This window comes from Ursus americanus, chromosome 18 (assembly GCF_024610735.1).
Source record: "Ursus americanus isolate L20-20 chromosome 18, mUrsAme1.1.p, whole genome shotgun sequence".
Taxonomy (NCBI): domain Eukaryota; kingdom Metazoa; phylum Chordata; class Mammalia; order Carnivora; family Ursidae; genus Ursus; species Ursus americanus.
In genome coordinates, this window is record NC_142144.1 from 17408477 (window position 1) to 17432884 (window position 24408).

The window sequence follows — 24408 nt, forward strand, 5'->3', positions numbered from 1 at the left end:
CTGAGACTGAGGCTGACAGAGCGAATAGGGGTCAGACAAGAAGAAGGACAGAAGGATTGGAGGGTTTAGGGCAGAGTGACGAGCCTGGGGAATGCACAGAGAAGATAATGTTACATTAGGGCATGGTTTTCCTCAAATTTTCATCATTTGTCTGCCACTTTTATGATTTTTGACATATCACCATACCCTAAGCACTTTTTGTTTTGGTATTTCTTAGATTCACTTCTCACTGAAAATCTATTTGAAAACAGTTATTATTTTATAAAGGGAAAATTAGCATCATCTACCTTTAATAGAAAATTAAATGTAAACACTTGATACAATGGAAGGGAAACAAACAAAAACAGAAAACAGAGCTCTTCAATCCTAGTACAGCCTGAGGCCCTGGGCAGGCTCCCTGCTCAGCTCGGAAGCCTGCTTCTCCGTCAGCCTGCTGCTCCCCCTGCTTGTGCTCTCTCCCTCTCTCTCTCTGTCAAATAAATAAATAAAATCTTTAAAAAAATAAATAAAAAGGAGGTTAGCAAGTGTTAGAGAAGTACCGAAGACACAGTATCAAGCCAAGACTTTCTTTTTTAAAGTAATCTGGAGGAGGGGAAGAGAATGAAAAAGAATCTGCCTGCCTTTCCCAGCGTGATTTGTTGTTTAATGCTGGGTCTGCGATCCTCTGGAGTGCCACCTAAAATCCTTTCTCCTGCCCCTGGGGAACTCCTTCTACACTTTGGTAAACACTCTGTAGAGGAACTGAAAGAATTTCCCTGTAGTTGGAGCAGAGTGTGTGACAGCAGGAGTGGCAAGAGATAAGAAGGAAGGGGTCAGGGGAGCCAGTTCTGAATGCCCTGTAAGTAGGGTTAAAGAGTTCGGATTATCTCCCTAGAGTAATGGGAAGCTTTTCAATTGTTTTTCACAAGGGGGTGATATTGGCAGATCTTCAGGGGAAGAAAGATCACTCTTATGGCAGTTGGAAGCTTAGACGGTCGGTCGGGGGAGAGGAGTCAAAACAGGAGGGAGGTGGTGAGGCCCTTGAGGCTGCTCTTTTAATAATCCAGGAGAGATAGTGTGGTGTTCTGGAGCAGAGTGGAACTGATAGCATTGGAAAGAATCACCTGACTTCCTGAAATACTTAGTCAGTCGGCAGCACTCCGTGCTTTAAAAGCTTTAAAATTACGCTGTAAACTGGGCAAGGTGGGGTATTCTCATTTTGTGGATGATAAGGAATTGGAGGCCCCATGATGTTAAATAAGCTGCCCATAGTTGCACGGTTTGATAGGAAGGCTGATTCTGCCCTGAGCTCTCACCCTGAGCCCTTAGAACACTTGCAATATCTCTCCAAGGATTTGAGACCCTTGGGAACAGATGAGAGCTTGGTCAGGGATAAAAGGGACCTCTCCCTGGAACAGACCTTATCTGCCCATTGGGTCCTGGACTATAACTTTTTCTCTTTCACATGAAAGGAAGCTTCTTTAGATAAAAGCTAAAAGAGGGCAGACAGGCAGAGTCACAGAGCCCCAGATGAAAGCTACTGTGTGAGTCATCTGGGCTGCCATCTTGCCCATGGACAGGGAAAGGCATCCCACTTTATTGGGCTTTCCCACAGGGCTCAGAGTTGGGTGGAAGCTAAACCAGAGCTCCACTCCTGACTTTGTCTTTACAGCCTTCTGGGTTCCTTTATGACCTTCTAGGACATAAATCTTCTGGAAAGGCTGCCTGGCCTCCCACAGAGGCAGGACAACCCACTTGGTAATGGACTGTGATAACGCACTAACCTCCAGCCAACCCGTCACCAGTCACTGTCCGCCAACCCCGATTGGTGTCACCCAGTTTCCTCCCTCCTCAGTCTTTCTAGTCTCTGGAGGGGATATGAGATTCCTCTAACATCCCACACAGGCATGTCAGCAGCAATCAAGATAGCTGCATCCTAATCTATCCTGACACTGCTAATGAACTCATTGTGCAACCTTGGGCTCTGGGTCTCTCCAGCCCTCAGTTTCCTCATCTATAAAACGATCAGGATGAACTAGGGCAGTGGTACTTTCTTCTTAGCAGTAGATTTTTTTTTTTTTCCTAAATAGATCTTACATAGAACCACAGGTCTTAACTAGAATGCTACTTTCTCGGAGAATCCTCTAAAAGTTCTACCTGTTCTCTCAATCACACTCTCATGTTTTATTTTCTGGGTCATACCTACTAGTTTCAGTATGTCACGTTGCTCATGTGTTTACTGTTGTGTTATCTCTCTTCTGCACTAGGATGTCAGCTTGTGTGTACTTAGTGATTCTTTATGTCCTAGTCACTCTTGTAAGTGGGTGCTAAATAATTACTTGTTAAATAATTGGATAATGGGATGAGTGGATTTGTGGCTCAGATGGTTGCACAGTTGTTCTGGTAGAAGACCCACCTGCTGGGTCTCCATTTCAAATCCCCTTTCCCCCAATCCCAAGGGACTCTTAGATCTCTCTCTCTCTCTCTCTCTCTCTCTCTCTGTCTCTCTCTCTCTCTCAGCTCTTAAAGATCCATAGGTCATAGTTGGAAACAACTGAATTCCATGAACTCTGTCTTTCCAGCTCAAAAATAGCAATCAAAAAATGCATTGTCCTTGGAAATATTAAGAGACCCATGGAGACCACATTTCATTAGTTTATTTGTTCATTGATCATTTAATGTGTTTACTATGTGCCAGGCTCTGCGCTATGGCTGGAAACGTATGACTGAAGAAGACAGATCCTGTCTTTCCAAGGAGCAGCATCTAGTGAGAAAAAGTCTGTGGGCAGTTGCAGTGAAACATGTTATAAGAAGCATATGCTCTAAAGAGGGTGGGAAGTTTGTTTTACAGCAGTGCTTCTCCAACTTGGGTGTGCATGAGAATCCCCTGAGAGCCTTGCTAAGATTCACATGGACTTTGTGGTTTGGATGGGCCTGAGATTCTGCTTTGCTAATAAGCTCTCAGGTGATGCCCATGTTGCTGGTTCTTAAAGCACACTTTGAGTGACGAGGTTCTAGATGGGAATAGTTGGCACAGCTAATCCAGACCTGGACCTCAAAGGAGGATCCGGTGGAGAAGAAAGGGAAGTCTATGCCTAGCATCAAAGGATGAACGGGAGTCCTCCAGGTGGAAGGAGGAGGATATTCTCATCAGAAGGAACAGCCAGCACAAAGTTGAGTGTTAGGGTGGGTAGTTAAGAGGATACACTTGAGTCAGGAAGTACAAATCTCATTGGGACAGAGAGTTCAAGGTGATAGGGGAAAACAAAACAAAACAAAGCAAAAAAAAACCCAAGGCTGGGAGTTCAGCGGAGGGCAGGTCATGGTGGCTCTTATGAGCTCTGCTCAGTTTGTTCTTTCTCCCAAAAGCCAGGTAAAGGTTTTAAACAGAGGAGCAGTTTGGGTAAATGTGCCATGACTCTGAAGGTTTTGCAAATGTGCATGGTTTCAAAGTGTAAAGGTGAGAGAGTGAGACACTGCCCTGGAGCCAGGGACCTTGGGTTTCTGTCCTAGGTTTGCCATCCACTTGCTGTGTGACCTTGGACAAATGCCATTGCCATTCTGGACCCCATTTGTAACATAGAAAGGCTGGACTCCAAAGTCCCTTCCAGCTGGAAAGCCAGGAAACCAGAAAGCCCTGAAGGTCGTAAAAAAACCAGAGAACAAGCACATCCTGGCTGTCCTTTCCCCTCTAGTCCAGAATGTCCTGATTCTCAGGGACCTAGGGTGGCCAGGGTGTTAAGAGCTCTTCCCAGGAGGACTCATACCATAGGATGAACTCGATTAGGATTCTCTTGGCCTCTAATCACCAAACCCCAAAATGTTCTCTACTCCCTGTATCTATAGTCACATACCCCCATAAAATTTAGTGACAAAAGGGCATCTCTTACGTCTGCCTAATGAGTCTATCAGGCCAGTGTCCTCCAGAGCCTGGTTCCCGTGACAGCCACAGGTGCCACAAACAGCTGCTCAGAGAAGACCTGCTGATACCCAGCTGTCCCAGCCATACGGTTCCTATTAGGAGACCTGAGAAGCTGAGCTCATAGGTGGCTAAGGACCAGAATTTGCTTCAGTCGGAACACTCTTGACTACTCTTGGGCTTCTCGATCCTCTCAGCTACATTTGGCTGAAATGACAGAGAAGGAAGAAGAGAGCAAGCACTGAAGAGATTTTGTTTCAGTGAATTCATCTCTCTGGACTGGTAATAGTGTATTTACTACCTCAGCCTCTCTTGCTTCCATGGCAGACATCACTAATCGATCACAGAAATCATCACAGACTTGGTTCAGCCTGGGATTTTTCTCAACACAGCAAGACAAGAAGCCTTTCCTATCTGAGAAGAGCTGGCACATCCTATGAACTCTATCCATAGCCTATGCTGTATCCATAGTGAAAATAAGCAAATCTGATGTCACCGTACATTCTTTTCATTCAAGATTATATTAGCTCTTTCCTTAACTATCATGGATTAAGTCTTTTAGAATTTCTAGGATTTGGGGAACAAAAGCAAACTTAGGCCTCTAGGGCCATATTCCTATGGATCTCAGATGCGCTTTTAATTTTTCTGCATATTTTGACATTTCTGAAATCAGGATGGGCAGTGCACAATGGACGTGCACATTAAGTGTTACATTCTTCTCTTAAAAGGTTACTATTAAGTCAGTGGCATTTCTTATAACTTAAGATGTCCTAGGGTGGATAAATACAAACAAAACACAGTATGACTTTGAACAAGCATCCCATGGATCAGTGTTCCCACTGATAGTATACCAAGGTTGGCTGCTATCTTGAAGTCTGTGTCAGTTCCACACCGAAATCGTTGAGTTAGTTGAGACTCTGTTATACTTACCATCAGTTAAGGAGTGAATTCTTGGGAAGGTCTTATGTTTTCTTGTGAGAGAAAAAGGAGAAGATAAAATGTAAATATTTTCACTGTTTATCTTACAAATCACACTTCAAACCTGGTGTTGAAATACATATCCAGGTGGCAGTATTTGAGCTGCTGGATTTCTGTTTTGTGGGAGTAGTCCAAGGCTAGATTTGATGTGGATTTATTCTGAAAATAACTCCAATGAACTACTGGGAAGCTATAAAACCATGGTTTCATCGCACAAATTCGTCACACCAACTGTAAAATATATGTGTGTATACACATGTTTTCAAAATGGAATTACCTGATTGTATTTTGTTCTAAAAGTAATTCTTACTCGATAACATCTACGTGAAGTGGATGTATATAAAATGGAAAGTGAAAATTTTGCACCTCTGAATCCAGTAATCCCAACCCAGAGATAAAATCATTAGCAGTGTGCTTTCCAGGTATGACATGGGTATGCACATGAATAGGGACTCTGATATAGGCTTAAGGATATACCTGTATCTATAGCCACAGCCCTATTTCCACCAACACTGCTATGTTCAGTAAATATCTACACTATATTCTGTTTTCTGCCTGTTTACACATAACAAGCCTTTTCTCACGGATGCGTATGTACATATGTTATCTGGGAGGGCCCTTTATCCATGCAATTATATGAATCTATCATATGTTAATTGAGTCTTCTATTAAAAAGCAACTAGTTTTCTTCCAAATGCTTTGCTCTTATAAACAAATCTATATAAACATTTTGCCCACTTACCAGATTATTTCCCTTGGTCTACATCGATGCTCTTATGCCATTTCATTTCCTTTATCAATTCCTGCTTGAGAATTACTGGATTTGGAAAGCTAGGGACTGAGAATTTCCTCAGTTCAAGTCAATTTACCCTTATTAATTTCTCCTTCTTGCACAATCAGGAGCAGGGCAACAGGGGGACTCTATGCTGCCCAAAAAGCAGGTGGGAGATATTAGTTGAGCACCTATTATGGGCCCAATCGTTTATATGTCATTTCATCTCCTGAACCATCTATTTTGAAGATTAAGCAAGAGAGAATCAGTGGAATTGAGTAAATTGTTTAAGGCCACACAGCTAGTAACTATCAGAGGCCGAATTCAAAATAACTTCAAAATGCAAAATTCAAACCAATATCCTGTCCATTATAATACATCGTATCCCAAGATTTGTATACAACTAAGGCAGAATATAATGTGTATCACAACAGAGAAATAAAAGGCTTCAGCAGCAAAGGGGGAAAGATGGCTTATGATAGCTGGCGAGATCTGGAAGACTTCCTGAAGATGAAATTTCAGCATGACTCTGAAGCATGAGTAGAACCTCAACGAACGTGGTCCTCTCACATCAGGAACTCCATGTGTTGGCAGTTGTGTCACACCAGGTTCTGTTGTGAAGTGCTCATCAGATGCCCATCAGATGGTATTTCTCTGTGAACGAAGCCTCTAATTCCTTTTAGGTTAAAAACAAAAACAACAAAAATCTTCTCCAATTTCTACTACCATTAGACTCTGCTTTGGTCTGAATGTCGTATCCCCCAAAATTCATAGGTCCAAAATCTAATGTCCAAGGTAATCGTGTTAAGAGATGGGACCTTTGGGAGGTGATTAGGTCTTGAGGGTGGATCCCTCATGAATGGGATCAGTAGTCTTATAAAAGAGGGACCAGAGAGATCCTTCACCCTTTCCACCATGTGAAGGCACAACTAGAAAGTACCATCTATGGACTGGGAAGCTAGCTCTCACCAGCCACTGCACCACATCTTCCAGTGCCATGATCCTGGACTTCCCAGCCTTCAGAACTGTGAGAACTAAATCTGTATTGTTTATAAGCTACCCAGTCTGTGATATGTTGTTACAGAAGCCCAAACAGACTAAGACTCCTTTCTAAAACATACTTGATTTGAGCATCTCCGGTGAAGGAAGCCCATTGGAGATATGGAAGGATCCATTCTATACTTAGAGGACTCTAGTTTTAAGTTTTTTATTAAGTCAAAATTTGCCACCTTTTTAGAGTGACACCATTGATAACACTGGGGTGCCTTGCAACAGAGATCTAGATGCTATTCTTACATTGCTAACCCTGGTCAAATCATATGACCAGCCCGAGGCTCACTTTTACTACCCAAAGACTGGGACTGAAGTACAAACTCTATAATTGTGGCGAGGATTATATTTAGTTTCAGTCCCCCCCCCCAGTCTTCATTTATTAGAACAACATAACCGTTTGCATATCCCCCTTCAGTGGACACATTCCATTCCTGCTTTCCACACTTCCGCCTAAGCCTTGCTTTTGAGACAACCTTCAGCATCATGATTTGGCTACAGTTTGCACATGTCCCTCTTACCAGAAGTGACTGGGGTTCTCCAGATGTGGCCTGACCAGGGCAATATGAATGAAGTCATTCTTTCTCTTAATCTGCCCTATCTACTTCTGGAGGGTGTGTCCCATTTTTGTGCAACCACGTCATGCCCTCAACTCTTATTAAGCTTGAGGTCAGCGAACACAGAGATATTTAAGTTCAACTCAAGGAGATAGGGAGGAGGGGGAGAGACCAATAGGAATGTTTCCTTACTGCCTCCTTTTTTCCCTCCAGTCCAAGGCCCCCTTAGAATTTAGGTCTCTATCCACTAACTGTGTCAACCGCTGATTGGGTAATGGTGCTGGGAATAGAATGGTCGGTCAAAGGTTCTATAGTTCCCGGAGAAGTGGCATCAGAACTCAGCTCCTGACTCCTCCACAAGCCATTCCTGTCTCAGTCTCGCCTGCTAATACAACCATAAATTAATGTGCAGTGGCTCCTTCACCTCTGGTTTCCTGTCCCAGCGGGCCTGGGTCCTGTCTCCAATGAGGAAGATTTCATTTCCCGTGTTTGAGAAAAGTGGTCACTCTGACCTACGATTCCCTCTCCAGGGAAAGCTTGGACCATGCCTGGCCTTTGATTTATGCATCTCCATTGCCTAAAATTTATTACCCAGCACTCTCGCCTTTGGTCCCTCACTCCCTCCTCCTGCTCACTGGCCTTTAAGCACCTCCAACCCTTCTCTCCATGGCGTCACCTTCTGACTTCTCCTGTCATTGTTGGCTAAATGCAAGCCAAGGTCTGAGGCAGTGTGCGCGTTGGGAAAAGAGCGGGGATAGTTAAGTGAACTGACAACTGGTTTCATGCCTATTGTGTACAAACTTCTGTGCTGGACGCCTAGGGTAGTCATTCATTTCAGCCTAACAACAGCCCTACAAAATAAGCACCTCTAATCCCATTTTACAAATGGGCAAACCGACTTACAGAGAAGTGACTTCCCTAATGGGCTCTGAAGCCTGTGTCCTTTCTACTACAGCATGTGCCTTTGAATCTTGGCTAACATTTACTGAGAGTGAGCAAATTACTCAGGTTCTCTCTCTCCCCCTGCAAAACACTGCTATTGCTTCCATTGTCCTGATGCCATAACTAAGAGCGGCATGGAAGAACTCGCTGATGGTCCACATAGTTGTTAAGGTATAGAGCTGGGATTTGAATCTGTGACTCCAGGGCCAGATTTTTCAATTTAGCTCTGTACATCAGGAGCTCTGGTTCTTGCTCTGCTGTTGTTACTAATGTAAGGTGTTCCCTTAGACTATTTTCTCACTCCAGACCTCAGTTTCCCCATCCATTCAAAAGGAGGCTTGGTTCAGTTGAGTTCCAAGATTCTCCTTGAGGAAATGGCTGGGCCTTTGGAGGCAAAGCATTTGGAAATGTTGGAGGAATCTCCCTTTCCACCTCATTTTATATTCGTAGCTTGTCTTTGTGACTGTCTGCAGCAGACAGTCACTCTCCATTGCCTTCACCATGACTTTGAAGAGCCTTGATGGTCTGGTATCTGCCAAACTGACTAGTCTCTCACCCATTCTTTGTGCTAACCATTTCAAAGAACTGGGTGTTCATGCTTTCTCTCGTCTAACTTTAGATGGGCTCTTTTCTCTGCCTCCCCGTCTCCCTGAAAAACCTGTCTCATCATTGAAGTTTTGGTGCAGGTGTTACATACCTTGGGAAGATTTCTGAGCCCCCAAATTAATGATTAGATGTCCATTTTATATATTCTCAGAGCACACAGCATGTCTCCAACCCAGCACTCTGACCCCGTATTAGAGGCTGTTGTATTTCTGTCTCTCTCCTGCCACTGACTTATAAAGGTGCTCTAGGCTTACACCAGGACACAAATAAGGCTGATGATGGGGGGGGGGGGGGTGATGGTGGTGTTGTAGTGATACTTTCTAACCTGTGTCAGGGACTTAAGATGTGCCGAACATGTTTCTAAGAGTTTTGTATGTATTAACTTATGTAATCCTCACTATAACTTTATGAGGTTGGTGAATGTTACTCTCTTTTTATAAATGAGGAAGCAGAAGGAGTATGTAGCTTTTTAAAAGCACAGAAAAAGCAAACCAGCACCCTTAAGTACGATGGTAGGAAACACTTAACACCTGGGTGTGTGCCCTACCTGGTTTCTTGCTGTCAGTCTTGCCCTTCCCCCAGTTTGATTCTCCTCAAGGCAGCCAGAAACATTTTTAAATAGTCCAGCTCTGAATGCATTACTTTGCTCCTTAAAACCCTTTAATTACTCCCCTATTTACTCTCCAGACCACAATCATAGATAACATTTATTGAAGGCTTGTTACAGATTCGTCAATGCTGTTGGGTTTTTTGTTTTTTGTTTTTTTAACAAGACTTTGTGGTAGATACAGGTATTATTCCCGTTTCATGGATAAGGAAACTGGGTCACACCTGGTTAAACAATTCCCTCGATGTCACAGAGCTAGTAAGTGACTGAGCCAGGATTTGAATCTGAGCAGTCAGGCTCTAGAGCCTGGATGGCGTGCCATTATTCTGTACAACCAACACTCCAGTTCCTAAGTTTCAATGGTGTGGACCCTGCCACTTCTCCAGTTTCCCACTGTGTCGCCACTTACCCACGGTAATCCTGGTATCCCAGCCGTAAATCCTCAGAACTTCTATGCAGTCCCTTATCTTTGTGCTTTTACCTCTGCTTCCTGGTATGCCTCTGTCTTCTTTAACCCCTACTCATTTTTGAGACTCAACACAAGTTGCCCTTCTACTAGGAAGTCTTCTTGAATATTCTCATTCCTACCTAGGCACCTTCTTCTACTTCCTCCCCGCCCCCAGCCCCCATGCCTCCTCTTATCATTGCCTTTGCTACCTGTGTTGTAATTTTCCATCTGTCTGTGTTTCACACCAAAAGGGAGCCCTACCATAAAATAAGTGCTCAGTAAATGATCAGTCAATGACTTTATCTCCTGTAACTTCACAACAGCCCCATTTTTCAAGTGAAGAAATGGGTTTAGAGACATTACGTAAATTTCCCAAGGACACAGAGCTATTAAGGAACAGAGCAAGGGCTCAAACCAGGAGGAGAGAGAAATGAACTCCTCAAGCTCCTCGTTGGGAGGTGCCTGCCAGCAGAGAGAGAGGACTGTGGGCAGAGTGGCAACTCGAGTGTGATTATGAAGCTATGAATTCTTGGCACCTCAGGAAATATTCCACCCAAGTGGTGAACTATACAAAGAGGACTTTTTGAAATGTACCTCATAAATCATGCCCACAGAACATACACACAGAAGCCCGGCCCTTTTCCCGCTGCCATGCAGGTGCCTAACACAGTCTCCCATTTGTGGGGTCTGTTGTCGTAAAACACCCTCCCTCCTGGGGTCTCAGAGGGGCATGGAGAGGACAGCAGGAGAGAGCTGCTCGTTTAGCCCTTGGGTATCTTGAAGATACTAGAATGTAGAGAAAATTGGATTTCACATGGTGACAGGCACCTTGACGGTGAAGCTAACGTGTGGTGTGACCCAGGAAAAGGATATCCCTTTCCCTCTCTGAGCCTCAGTTTTCACATCTTTAATAAGAGTAGGTTAGTCTAGGTCAGTGGTTCCCAGTTGGGGTGATTTTCCACCCCAAGAGGACAATTCCCAATGTCTGGAGACCATTGCATTGCTATGACTGGGGCAAAGGAATGCTACTGGTATTTAATAGGCAGAGGCCCAGGAATGCTGCTAAACTTCCTACGAGACAGCCGCCACAACAGAGAACTATCTGGCCCAAATGTCAATAGTGCCATCATTGAGAAACCCAAGGATGTCAGAGATCCTTGCTAGCTTTAATTTTCTGTGCAGCTGTCAGACCTCCTCAGGGATCCTCTCTCTGTTACTGGTTAAAGGGATCTAGATAAGTTACCAATGATGATCACCACAGGACAGGGTGATTCTTGCTTAGACTAGTGTTCGGTGTGACCTTGATCCCAAGACACCATCATAACAATTCTTTATAGTCCTAGGTATCATTTATTGGGAACTTATGCTGTGCCAGGCTTTGGGCATTACTCATGGTAGATCTTAACCACCGCTTATGACGCTAAGACCATCGTCACTATTTTAGAGATGAGAAAAATGAGATACAGAGGAATCTGATTTGGGGACTTAGATATTAAGGCTTTGATGAAAGATTTCCAAATTTCCTGACTGTGAGAAAAGAAAGAATATGAGAGAACTAGAGAAACACAAAAGCAGAAGTTAGAGAGGGACTTTGTGGGTGTTCAGGCCTAGATCCGAATGCCCAGCCCCAGTGGTCAACTGAATGTTTGACCTTGGTCACGCAATGTCATGTCTTTGAGCTGTGGGCTCCACATCCGTTTGGTGTGGGTGGAAAGAACAGTATGTTCAGGGCTGTTGTGAAGATTACATAAAATCTTAAAATGTAGGTAAAGCACTCATTCTGCATCTAGTGTGGCAGGTGTCAGTAAATTTTAGTTGTGATTGTTATTGCTGGGTATCATTATTATAACAATTTCTTCTTGGTCAGAGTCCCAAAGCTGGTGACCTTATAACTCCTGGGATTCTCATATCTTAGAAATGAAAATTCTGAATCTAAGGTTCTATGTAGCTGTCAGTTTTTACACATTGCATAATCGAAGAGGACAAATTCGGAGGTGATTTTTGAGTAGGTGTTTGAAATACCACACTCGGGCCAGGAATGGATAGGAGATTGTTGGGACAGGAAGTCCTCATTTCTCTGTTGACCTTTATTCACCATTCAAAGGCTTAAACCCTGGTCTGGGCTTCCTTCTTCATCACCGTCTCGTCCTCCCTTTCAGGAAGGCCCACCTGATCCTGCGGCGACTGGAGAGGGTGAGCAGCCACTGCTCCAGCCTCCTGCGAAGCGCTTACATCCAGAGCCGTGTGGACACCGTGCCCTACCTTTTCTGCCGCAGCGAGGAGGTCCGGCCCGCGGGTATGGTGTGGTACAGCATCCTCAAGGACACCAAAATCACGTGCGAGGAGAAGATGGTGTCCATGGCCCGAAACACGTATGGGGAGTCCAAGGGCCGGTGAGGGAGGGCGCTGCCCTCCATGAGCACACAGACTCTCCGTGGGAGGGGGAGCAGTACTCTCGTGGATCCTGGGGCCTGGGGGGAACTGGGGGACAGCTGAGGATGGGCCTGGCGGATGAGGCTTGCCAGCAAGGCCAAAGCAAACTCTTTCTCTTGTGGATAGCCAACAGAGAACTTTGTAACCACTGGAATTATCCGTTTTTCTCTATCTTTTATTTTTTCTAAGATATTATTTGGCTCTATCAAAGTCTCTCCTTTTTAAACTCTTTTCTTATGGATGGTGGTCAGTCCCGAGGCAGGAGCTTTCAGGTGGAGACCAAGCGGCCTTTGATCTTCTTCCTTCCTCCTGCCACACTCAGCTTCCTTCCGGCAACAGACCCTGGAGGAGACCTCTGGAGAGACAATCTGGCCTCTTCAGCAACAGGAAGGAGGCCCCGAGAATTGGTGCAGTGAGGAAGCTTGGGTCTTTATAATTTTTTTTTTCAAGACGTTATTGAGTTTGCAGGACCCCTGCCTCTTCCTGCTACCTGTGGGTCTGCCCAGAGTCCCTGCAGGACGTTCCATGCATTAAAAATTCTTATTGTCTCTCTTTCTGCTTGGGGAGTGTTTCTTGCCACTGGGGGACCTCTGTTTATCTACTCAACAGGTATTTATTGATTACCTACTATATGCCAGGCACTGGATGTGCAACTAAAGAGTGAGAAGCTCCCTGCTCTCAGGGAACTTAGAGTCGATGGGAATTATAGAGAAGCAGTTCAGTGACTTCAGGCTATAGCAGGGGAAGAATGGAGGTTATTTAAACTCATTGTTGGGCTATGAGACAAACTAGAGGAATTGTGAAATGCTTCCTTCAAAAAGGGATGCCTAAAGCCCAGATGATGGGGAGGAATAAACCAGACACAGTACAGAAGGATGAGATGGGACGCCATGAGCAAAAGTCTGGAAATAAGAGAGAACACATTCAAGGGCTGAAAGCACTTTTCTTTTTAAATATTTTATTTATTTATTTACTTATTTACTTACTTATTTATTTTAGCGAGATGGAGAAGGAGAGTGTGTGTGAGCTGAGCAGGGGGAATGGCAGAGGGAGAGGGAATCTCAAGCAAACTCCACACCGAGCATGGAGCCTGACGTGGGGCTCGATCTAGTGACCCTGAGATCATGACCTGATTGAAAATCAAGAGTCCAACGCCTAACCAACTGAGCCACCCAGAGCCCCCGTGGGCTGAAAGCACTTTCCTTTTTTTTTTTTTTTTTAAAGATTTGTTTATTTACTCTAGAGAGAGAGCAAGTGTGCTCGAGCCAGGGGAGGGGCGGAGGGAGAGAGAGAATCCTCAAGCAGACTACATGCTGAGTGCAGAGCCTGACCCTGGCTTGATCCTAAGACCCTGGGATCATGACCTGAGCTGAAATCCTGAGTCAGCCACCCAACCAACTGAGCCACCCAGGTGCCCCTGAAAGCACTTTCAATGACAATAGAGACCCAAGTAGCTGGAGGGAAAGCTGGAGCTAGGCGAGGTGTTGGAAGTTTGGGACAGAAAGTTTGACAGTATTTGAAGTAACTGAGAGCCACCACAGAATGCTAACAGAGTGAAATGCCAAGCTTGCTCTTTAAGAAAAATTATTTTGGCCACAGGGGTGGAAGTGGGGCTGGAGAAAGCCCAAAAAAGGGTGACTGTTGTTATTTTCCAGGCAAGAAGTGATGGCAGCTTGGATCTTGAGGTCATGGAGAGGCATTCCACCACTAGAGTCCCTTTTATTTTTTATTATTTATTTATTTATTTTTAACTTTTTATTTCACAAATATTTATTGAATCAGCAAGATGAATACAGCCTTGCCTTCAGGCAGCTTACACTTGAGAGGTTATGTCTAGGACAGAATGTTTAGAATGTATATTTTCATATGTATATTTTATCTGTTTCCTTCATCACTTGAATAAGGAAAAACATATACAAACAACCCAAGAGCACTCCTTTTTTTTTTTTTTTAAGTACGTTCCATGCCCAACGTGGGGCTCAATCATTTCCTGATTTTGATCAAGTTCCATCTATATTTTCATCCATTGTTTGTGCTTTTAGAGTCCTATCTAAGAATCCATTGCCAAGGATGCCTGGGTGACTCAGCTGGTCAAGCGACTGCCTTCCACTCAGGTCATGATGGAATCCAGCTCCATGTCACTCCCTGCTCAGCGGAGGGGTCTGCCTCCTCCCCTCCTCCTGTTCATGCACGTGCTCTCTCTCTCTCTGGGGCTCTCTCTTTCAAATTAATAAATAAAATCTTTTTTAAAAAAGCAAACAAAAACAAAGAATCCCTTGTCAAATCCAAGGTCTTGACGATTTACCCCTATTTTTTAAAGGCGAAGGAACTGCTTCCAATGTGTTACCTGGGAAGGTAATGAATGCAAAGAGGTACTGTAGCTTCTTAACAATCTTGTTAAAGCTCCCAGGAGATAGCTTGGTTGAGGAAGTAAAGATGTAAGTCAGGTATTCCATAATGCAAGGATGACACCTGTTAGAAGAGAGTAGGGCACTGTGGGAATTCAGAGGGGGAGAGCAACTGAATACCAGTAAAATGTAAGCAGTTAAAAATATGCCTACTTCTCAGTTTTGGTGAGTGCCTATGAGGTCAACAGTCCCCTTCCTGAAAATCTACATGCTGAGCCCCCCTCACCAGCCCCACCCCCTGACGCTACTACACATGGGGAAACAAGCCCAAGGGCACTCTTCCAGACAACTCAGGTGCCTAGAGATCTGCTCAACTTCCAGCAACCTAAACTCACAGATACTCTTTCAAGAAGTTTTATTATTATTGGATTTACATTTCTGCAAGTATGTAGGTGGAGTTTAGATGAATAAATTTCTCCTATGGTGTTACTGATTCTTCTACTCCTAGGCATGATATAGTCAGAGAGGAACCAACTTCTTAGAAAGAAAGAAAAGAAAGAAAGAAGAAAAGAAATGAAAAGAAAAGAAAAATAGTTTTTACATTGAACACTTTCCTGTCTTTGTTAGTTGCCTGTCTTAGTTCGGTATAATAGAATACCGTTGTGAACAACAGAGATTTGTTTCTCACAGTTCTGGCACTGGGAAGTCCCAAGATCAAGGTGCCGGCAGATTGTCTGGTGAGAACCTCCTGGTTCATAAACAGCTGTCTTCTTGCTGTGTCTTCACATGGTAGACAGGAGGAGGGAGCTCTCTGGGGTCTCTCCAATAAAGGCACTAATCCCATTCAAGAAGCACCCCCCTTGTGACCTAATCATCTTCCAGAGGTGCCACCTCCTCACACCATCGCCCTAGGGATTAGGTTTCAACATAGGAATTTCAGGGGGACACCAATATTCAGTGTATATCATTGCCACTTGTCAAGCCCTGTTCTAAATTCCTCTCGTGTATACCCTTTCCTGAACCCTAGGTCCCCGGCCTTCGCTGAGTCACCCCATTGTTGTAGCTTTCCATTGTCTTGACCCATCCTGAGGAAAAACTTAGCTCAACAGTTGCAGAAAATTAAGCTCCGCAGTGTGCTGGGGCTGTGGTCTGAGCCTGATTAAGTTGACTCTGTCTCTGTCGCCATTCACCAGCTATTACTTTGGGTAAGTACCCTGCCGTCAGAACCTCAGTGTTTTCATCAACAAAATGGGGTTAGTAATAGTCCCACCTTGTGGGGTTATTATAAGGCTTCAACAAGATAGGAACTGTAATGTGTTCAGCACAACGTACAGTAGGGTCTTTTTTATTAGATAATATACATAATGCTTTGAATCTTGGAGAGATGACAAGAAAATTTTGTCTGGGAGAGGCCTAGAAAATTCTGATTCAGAGAAGGAGTTAATGATTAGCAGTCCTATGAGGTATGTGAACTGTAAATAGTATCAAAAGTTTAACTCAGGGAGAAGTGGCTATGGTGGCGGAACTTAACGCAATGCAGGAGCCCCAAGGAGAGGTATGTGGCTTTCTCTGAGGCTCTCACAGACAGCTGTGGCCTCCGGATAGCTGCCCAGTTGGCCGAAGTTGGCCAACACCTGAGAATATGTGCCATCAGCCTGTCCCCAACTCAGCCACTCATGCCCTCTCTGGTTTCAACCCCTTGTGGAGCCATGTTGTTCTTCTCAACCACTGTAAGTCTCTCCAGAGTGGGATTCCAGAAACTTGGAGAGACAGGTGTGTGTGTGTGTCTGTGCCCTGCCATGACAGGGAAGTTGGTCAGACCAGTATTTGTTAAGATGTTTCATGGGAAAAAGAAACAGGAAAATTCTTGAAGTGTGGATGAGGCTTGCTGGGTTGAGCACCCTGGCCTCCACGTGGCTGGATTGATCCACTTGCCACCATGGAAAATGCCCAGCTCCTGCCCCACTGTGCTGACAAAGATGGGACTTTTTGTGTGGTCACCGCCACTGAGGAAAGAAGGTGTGTGTTAGAGGTGCAAAGGAAATCACCCCTACATGACTTTCTCCTCCTGTATGGTTAAGGAGGTACTTCTCCAGGCAGCTTCGTGATAAAGAGGGGTCTGCATAGACAAATGCTGACAACTATTTAGGGAGTCGTCATCACATCAGTGACTACACACTGATCTCATGTAACTATGTGCAAAAGAGTCAATGCTATTATTGCCATTTTCCAGTTAAAGAAGGTGAGGTTTAAACCAGTTGAATAACCGGCTCCAAATGCTATAGTTAGTGATGATATTGAGGTATTGACATCCAAATTTGGACAGATGAAGTAATTCAAACCAGTGATAACTGTGCTTCCTAGAACAAATGGATACAGTGCCCTTCTTCCCCATCCCAAGTCGAAAGCTACATCCCTCTACCTTCTAGCCAATGTCTAGGACTGATTTCCAGATTTGGAGTGCTGAGATGAACAGGACCCAGAGCCTGCCTTTAAGAAACTCTTGGAAGTTAGCTAATTTAATATAATATGATAAAATCAGACACTTTGGAGTCAAGCCAATCTGGGTTTAAATATTGGCTGTACAGGTTACAGTGAGGAGGGTTTGGCCGTTGAGAGAAATTTCTAAGGCAAACTCAACAGGTCTTGCTAATTTAGAGGCTCAAGTTAGCTGACATTACCTTAACCTCTCTAAGCCCCACTTTCTTCATCTTTAAAGGGGACAAATACATTGCCTCGAAGGACTGTTGGAAAGATTATATCAACTAATGTATATAAAGCCATTAGGTGCTTGAAAACAAAAGCTCTCAATAAATAGTTATTACAACAGTTTACGTACACAAGAAAGAATAGACCAGATTAACTCTGCCATTGAAAGACAGCCATCAGGAAAGCCTTCACAGTCAAGGATGTGTAAGACACAGCAATCTATGAAAGAGTGCACCATATTTGAGAGATGATGAGCAACTGCTGTGGGCTGAAAGATGGAGGGTGTTTGGAGAGGTTGGCAGAGCAGAATATATTGGCCATTGGAAGGCACTGGATTGAAAGCAGGGTGTGGCAAAGGCAGATAAGCATTTTGAAAAGACCCCTCTGGCTGCAGAATAGGAAAGTAGAGAGAAGGAGAAGAGCCAATAGCACAGAGACTAGGGAGGGTAGGGTGGAGTAGGATGGGATGGGATAGGAGAATAGATAAAGGTTTAGGAGGAAGATGAGAATGGCTGAGCTAGGGTCGTTGGCAATAGTAAGGCTGGATCTGAGCATATTAAGGATCTTGACTCAATAGAACTTGCTAAGAGGACTGGGGACTTGGATCTTCCCTTTCCCCTCTGGTGCCTGAGTGTTAGAATGGGCAGAATATGAGACATGAAGTGGTGATAAATCCACTCGGGCTCAATGGACAGTACATGGAAAAGTAATAATTTGTATCATGCAGATATGGTAATAGAATATAAGAATGTTGAAAATATCATTTAGCTTTATTTGGAAATCCTGCATGGACCTGTGTATACCTGCATGAATGTAGTATGACTTCCAAATGCAAGTATGTGACCATACTGAGGGGCTGTGTAAAGCCAGTGTAGACTTGTGGAAAAGAATGTAGACTGAGAAAAGAGTTCTGCGTTCTTCCTCCTCATCATCTTCTCCCTCCCCCTCCTCCTCTTCCACTTCCTCCTCCTCCTCCTCTTTCTCACTTCTAGTCTTGCCTCTATGGTAGAGTGGCTGTGTGGCCTTTAGCAAGCTATTCACCCTCTGTGGGCCTTGGGTTCTGCATATGCCCCCATCACACAGAGGAAGATGTGTCATGGACATGAGGGATTATATTAGATGATAACATACGTACGAATAACATTTTTCACTTCTCTCTCCCTTTTATCTTCACTGCCTTCCACTGAAGTTGACAGTGGGAGAATGAGTGGCTCCATCTGGCAAGTCTGGAGAGGGTTAAGGTCCCAGCAAGCCTGGAGCTGAGTCTGGATTCTCAGCCAACTCCACTGGCCTAAAGACAACTCAAGTCCCTCTCACGATCATACAAGACACTAGTTGTTCAGAGTCCAACATCCTTGGGCAAGTGACAACCTCTGTGTGTCTTGGTGTTCTCCTCTGCCAATTAGGGGAAATAATAGCAGCCCTCATAAGATTTTAGTGAGGATGGGTCAACATATGTCAGATACTTAGAATGGTACCTGGTGTGTACGAAGTACTATACAAGTGTTAGTTATTGTTGTCATTCTTGTATTCAACACCTGACTTTACAGCCACACTGAAAAAAATCTCAAACAACGTCCTCTTACACCTTCCCTCTCAGCCTTTGCATGTGCTGTTCTCTCTGTGGGGATTGCCCTTCCAACTTATGCAAATCCAGCTAAAATGTCTTTCATTGCCTCCCTAGGACCTCTTGCCTCCCCTAGAAGGAGTTGATAACTCTTTTCTCTGGGGTCTTACAGTGAGGACTTCCCCGCCTCCATTCCAGCATTTTCCTCTCTCAGTGTCGTTGTCCCCCATAGGACAATGAGCAACACAAAGGCATGGTCTGGGTAGGATTCTGTTTGTACCCTGGAGTCTTGCATTGGACCTAGTTCGTGGCTAGTATCCAGCAAAATGGAGCTTGATGCCTAGAATGAAAGGGACCCTGAGGGAGGATCCCAGGAAGCATATAGATACCCAGGATCCCTTGGGAGCAGTGACGTGATTTGCCATCACTGCAGCATATGAGGGCCTGGAGAGAAGGCTGCAGCCGAACAAAACCCATGGGCTTTGTGTGGGGGTGTGCTTTTTAATGAGCCTCTGCCCATAAAACTGCCAGACCCTGAAAGGCACTCACTGTCTGTCTGTCTCTGGAAACTTCACTGCATGTGTCTGTACATGCTGTAGCTCAAGTCAAGCTGCTGTTTTCCTGTTGTACAGGAGTTGGCAGCATGAGGGGCCACAGGTGTCCTCTGCTGGACAAGTGCGTGGGGTGGCGTCAGGCAGGAGAGAGAGAGAAGGAAGAGACGTAAGGAAGGGAAAGAAAGAGATGCAGAAAGAAGGAAAAGGAAGGAGTGAGAGAAGAAAGAAAGGGAGGGAGGGAAGGAGGGAGGGAGGAAGGAAAAGACAGAGAGGCCAGGGAGGAGGTTGTCAATTCAGGTAGCCGTGAATGTCCCCTGGGAGGTTAAGAATTCAGAATCTGCTCCCAGCACTGACACTAAAATGCCGTGGGACCCTGGGCCAGTCTCTCCTCAGTCTTACCCTCAGGGTCTTTTCATAAACAGATAGATGGGACTGGAACTTCCCTGAAAAATCCTTCTGCTCTACTATCCCAGGATTTTCAAGCCCTCAAGGCCCACAATGGGAAATGGAGGGAATAAACACTCCTGTGTGTTTGTAGAAGACACCGATATTTTACCAAGCACACTCCCAGAGGAGAAGTGTTATTTATTTCAGGAAAATTGCTCTGACCATATACCCCAAATTCAGGATGGGGCCTCCTCCGTTTGGTTTTTACCACCCCCATACACTAGTGATGGTTCTACCTAACCTATCAAGCTCTAATTATCCCTTTATTTTGTTTTCCCCTAAGAGGTCACCTCCTTGGTAGAGCCATGTTTTATATCTCCTGTGCCCAGGTTAGGTTGAAGCAGATGTTAGGTGCTCAGGAAATGTGTGCTGATTAGAATCTTCTAGGATAGGGTTCATGAAACCTGTTCCACGCAGGCTTTGTACTTCGGAGAGAGGAAACCGAGGCTGGATTTGTGTTTACACAGGGTCTCCACACCAGAGCAGGTCTTTGGGTGTCTCTCTTCTGACCCTCAGAGAAATCCCTTTAGGCTATGCCAGGAGGTCCACTCATGAGGTGACTGAGGAGCCCTGGAGACCCAAGGAGACCATCTGGGAAGGAACTGGTGAAGTCTGTTCAAATGTGAGGCCTCCACATTTTCCCCTTGGTCAGAGAGGCTGGTCTTTTGGAGATTCAGATTAGAATAACCAATTACAATAACAACAAGAGCAATAATTACCATTTGCTGAGCGTTTTCCACAGCCAGGGTCTGTGCCAAGCACGTTAGTGTTAGTTGTAGTATCTCTTTTAGGTGTCACTTACCTCCCGTAACCCAGCTGTTGGCATCCCCATTTTACAGAACAAGTCCTGAGGCGCGGGGAGGGTAGGTGATGTGCCTGGAGTGATACCGTCAGTTAAGGAGCAGATGGAGTTCTCATTTAAGGTGTGACTCTGCAGCTCTGTTCTCATAACCACTCCAGAGCATTTCTAAAATTCTCCCGTTTTAGAAATAAGACTGAGGGCCAGGAAGGAAAAAGTACTTGTCCAAGGTCATGCAGCTGGCAAAGCAAGAGTGGAATATTCCCTGATTTTTATCTCTAGTGCTTTCCTGACCCCTGGGCAACCCCAGGCCCATCCTCTTTCCTGACGTCTGTGCAGGTTGGGAGTGGCAGGGAAGGAAGGCTTAACCTCTGCTCAAGAAGCGAGGCCAGCACCAAGTGTGGCCAGCCTTCCCAGGAGGTTTTGTAGTACAAATACCAGCCTGGTTGCAGTTCACTAGGTTTTATGATCAGGGATGACGTAGTTTCTTCACTCACTTGTAAGCTATTCTACTCCACAGTCCATGATCGGCCTTCCCCAGGGCAGAGGGACAGGCATGTGTTTAGAGGGGCCGTCTACGGGGATCAGCAAGGCTGGCCTTGCCCTATCAGAAAGTAAAAGCATGACGGATTGGCTGTGTGGCTTCGGGATAATTTCTTCCCCTCTTTGGATCTTGATCTCCCATGTAATATAATTTGGAGCATTGGACTGAAACATCTGAAGGCCTGGGAGCTTGGGGGAAATGCGGATTGCTGGCTCCACTCATTGAGTCTCCAGTTGAGTAAGTCTTGGGAGACACCTGGGAATCTATATTTTTGCAAGTTTCCTAGGGTGACTTTGGTGTTTTCCTTGTTTAAGAACAATAGTTCTAGATGATTTTCAAGAACCTTTGCAACCAAAGAAGAGAGTTTGTGAGCTTATATGGAAAATACACTGAAGCTCAGTCTCATCTTCAGATATTGTTATAGTAAACATGTAGCTGAAGGAATGGGCTCCTTTGTTGGGATTTAAGAAAACAGAGTGGAGACAGTTTTGCTTCCCTATTTACAAAAAGAGCTGTTTTTTGTATAGGAGGTGGTGAACTTTCCATCACTAGAGAGGTACAAACTGACAGTCAACCAAGTTGAGGTTCAGGTCCCTGTGGCAAAGAACAAAATAACTACAGAAAGAACTGATAAAGAATAGAGTAATTCTGAGGAATGAATATTGGCCTCCAGAGTCAGACAAACTTGGATTTAAATTCTAGCTTCCCCAAACGTGGGAATTTTACAGACCTGGAATTCAGTTTCCTCACCAGAAAAACAGGAATCATCAGTTTCATCTACCTCACTAGGACATTCATTGTAGGGAAGGCATTATCAACAAATAAGAAAGGGCCTCGCATAGGCACACAGTAGGTGCTCAGTAAAGTCTTGTGTTTTTTTCCTTTAGTTTTCAGTTGGTCATTCCTTTGGCATCACTATTAGTTCCAAGAAAACCTATCTTCAGGGAGAAAGCTTCTCACCCAGCCATGTGTTCTGTTACATAAGACACTGGGGCCTGCACTAAAAACAAAATCAACAAACAAAAACACAGCAAAGGATGATTATTGGGCAGCAGAGGTTTCCGTGGTTGGCTAGGGGCATGGGGCATGGGCCACAGATGAGAAGTTTTCACCCTTGTTCCTTTTAAGTCTTCAAGTGAAACTTCCGGTTGGGGATGGGCCAAGCGCAGAGCCTGCTCGGCACATCTGTAATTGGGTTAATGGTATTTGGATGTGTTTAATCTATTTGTCCCAGTATCAGTGGGATATGTAACAGTCACGGAACATGCTGCAGCCCTCGATGCTGGGCAAAAAACAACACACTATTTCCAAGCAGTGAGGACACAGACAAGCATGGCACTGGACTCTGTAGCCTCCCTCATTGTCCCAAGCACTCCACAGTGCAATTTCAAGTTTAAGTATCACCATACTGTGCCCCTGTCCATACCCAGTTCTTTTTTTATCTCATGGCTTATACCCAAGTAATGCCAAGTTTCTTGAAATTCCCTGCCCATTCCTTATTTTTCTAGACCTCCATAATTTTGCTCATCCAGCTTCCATGTTCATGTACACTCTTGACACCTTTTTTTTTTTCCTGCCTAACTCTGTAGGTGGTTGCAATATCTTTTTTGACTGCTCAACAGCAATTACTCCTCAGCAACAGCTCCCCTTTTTTTTTCAGGGAGAAGGGGGAAACCACTTCTGCCCCACTGGGTATGGTCTTGGTGGAACTGAAACCGTTATATCTGCCACTGAAGATGGGAGCATGTGACCTGCATGTAACAACAAGAGTCTCACTCCCAGAACTCTGAGTCTTGAGCAGAGTGTTACTAGAGAGGAATAGCTGGAGTTTGTAGAGCCTGAGCACAATTTTTGAGCTCTTCTTGCCACTGAGCCCCTGAAACTGCCTGGCTTTCAGACTCTTTTGAGTCTTCTTTTCCAGTCTTCCCTCACAGATAGAAACCTATGGGCTGTGCTCGCCCAAATGCTTGCAGTGAGTTCTTTCTGTGCCAAATTTTGTTGCTGTCACTTACAACCTATGAATCCTGGCACATATATTCAACCGTGCTCCATGAGTGTTTTCTTTGGGAAGTCTTCCTTGAACTCTCAAATAGAGAGCTCATTTATTCATGAAATTACTAAGGAAGACTTAGGATGTGTTTGCTTTTATGCTGTGGTCAGGCAACACAAAGTCTAGTACTTGTCCCCTCCTCTGAGATCCCCAAGTGCCAGGGATCACTTCTATGTTAGCCCTACCAGAGCATGTCAGAAAGCTTTGGGTTTTATGACTATCTCCCCAAAGGTTGCACTGTCTCCAGCAACAGTGAAGTGTTTCATTCACCTCTGGGCCTCTAGGGCCCAGCACAGTGCCTGATGCTGAATAAATGTGTATTGAACTAAATTGACTTGCTTTTGGGGATTCCTTACAAAGCAGTCTCAGCCTTAAATCCAAAACTGCTTTGCACACTAACCCAGACAGTGTTGTATTTGGGAAAGCAAAGAGAAAAAATGGTTGGGAAAGAATTGCAATGGATGTGTTTTGATTCAATGAAGCATTCTTTTGCTGGTGGTCTACTTAAAAAACAAAACAAAACAAAACAAAACCCTCACATTCTAGCGGTAGCCATGACCCACCAAGTGCTTTGGTGACTGGATGGAAAGATTTCATCTAGGGGTGCTTGTAAAAATCCCAGCGAAAGGGATTCCCATTCCCTCCCTCTCTCCACACCCTCCTCTCTTCCCATAAGAAGCTTAATGGACCCTCTGTGCAACCCTGACATGATGGAAACTGAAAAGAGATGGAATTTCCACACTGGAAAGAAAATATAAGAATGTTATTCCTCTCGCTCCATCCCTGGAACTGGCAAGCCGCCCCCGGGTGGGAGAAGGGGCTGTGTGAGGAAAGGAAGTAGAGCAGGAGAGGAAAGGGCAGCAGGGGTTGAGATGATGGAATGCCAGGCCTCCAGATGTTTGTGCCTTGCAGATGTGCCGGCCATGGCTTGACCCACACATCTGGGAGCTAATCATCACCACGGCTTACATCTGGAGAGCCCTTTACAGGTCATGGAGTCCTCCCACTGATGTCTCTGGTTGGATTCCCACAGCAAAGTGGGCAGAGCAGATATCATTAGCCCCATTTGACCAATGGGGCTCTTAAAGTTGTCACATGC

At 44.8% G+C, this 24408-nt stretch overlaps 1 protein-coding gene across 2 annotated transcripts in view; it reads left to right on the top strand.

Annotated features, from left to right (window-relative positions):
- ASTN2 (astrotactin 2) overlaps positions 1-12843 on the top strand; it is an 845639-nt gene extending 832796 nt beyond the window's left edge. For both annotated transcript variants that reach the window (XM_045791077.2, XM_087869420.1), the window contains exon 23: positions 12018-12843. In XM_045791077.2, the coding sequence (XP_045647033.1) occupies positions 12018-12255 (238 nt within the window). In that variant the 3' untranslated portion in view covers positions 12256-12843. The remainder of the gene's footprint in view (positions 1-12017) is intronic.
- The last annotated feature ends 11565 nt before the right edge of the window (positions 12844-24408 follow it).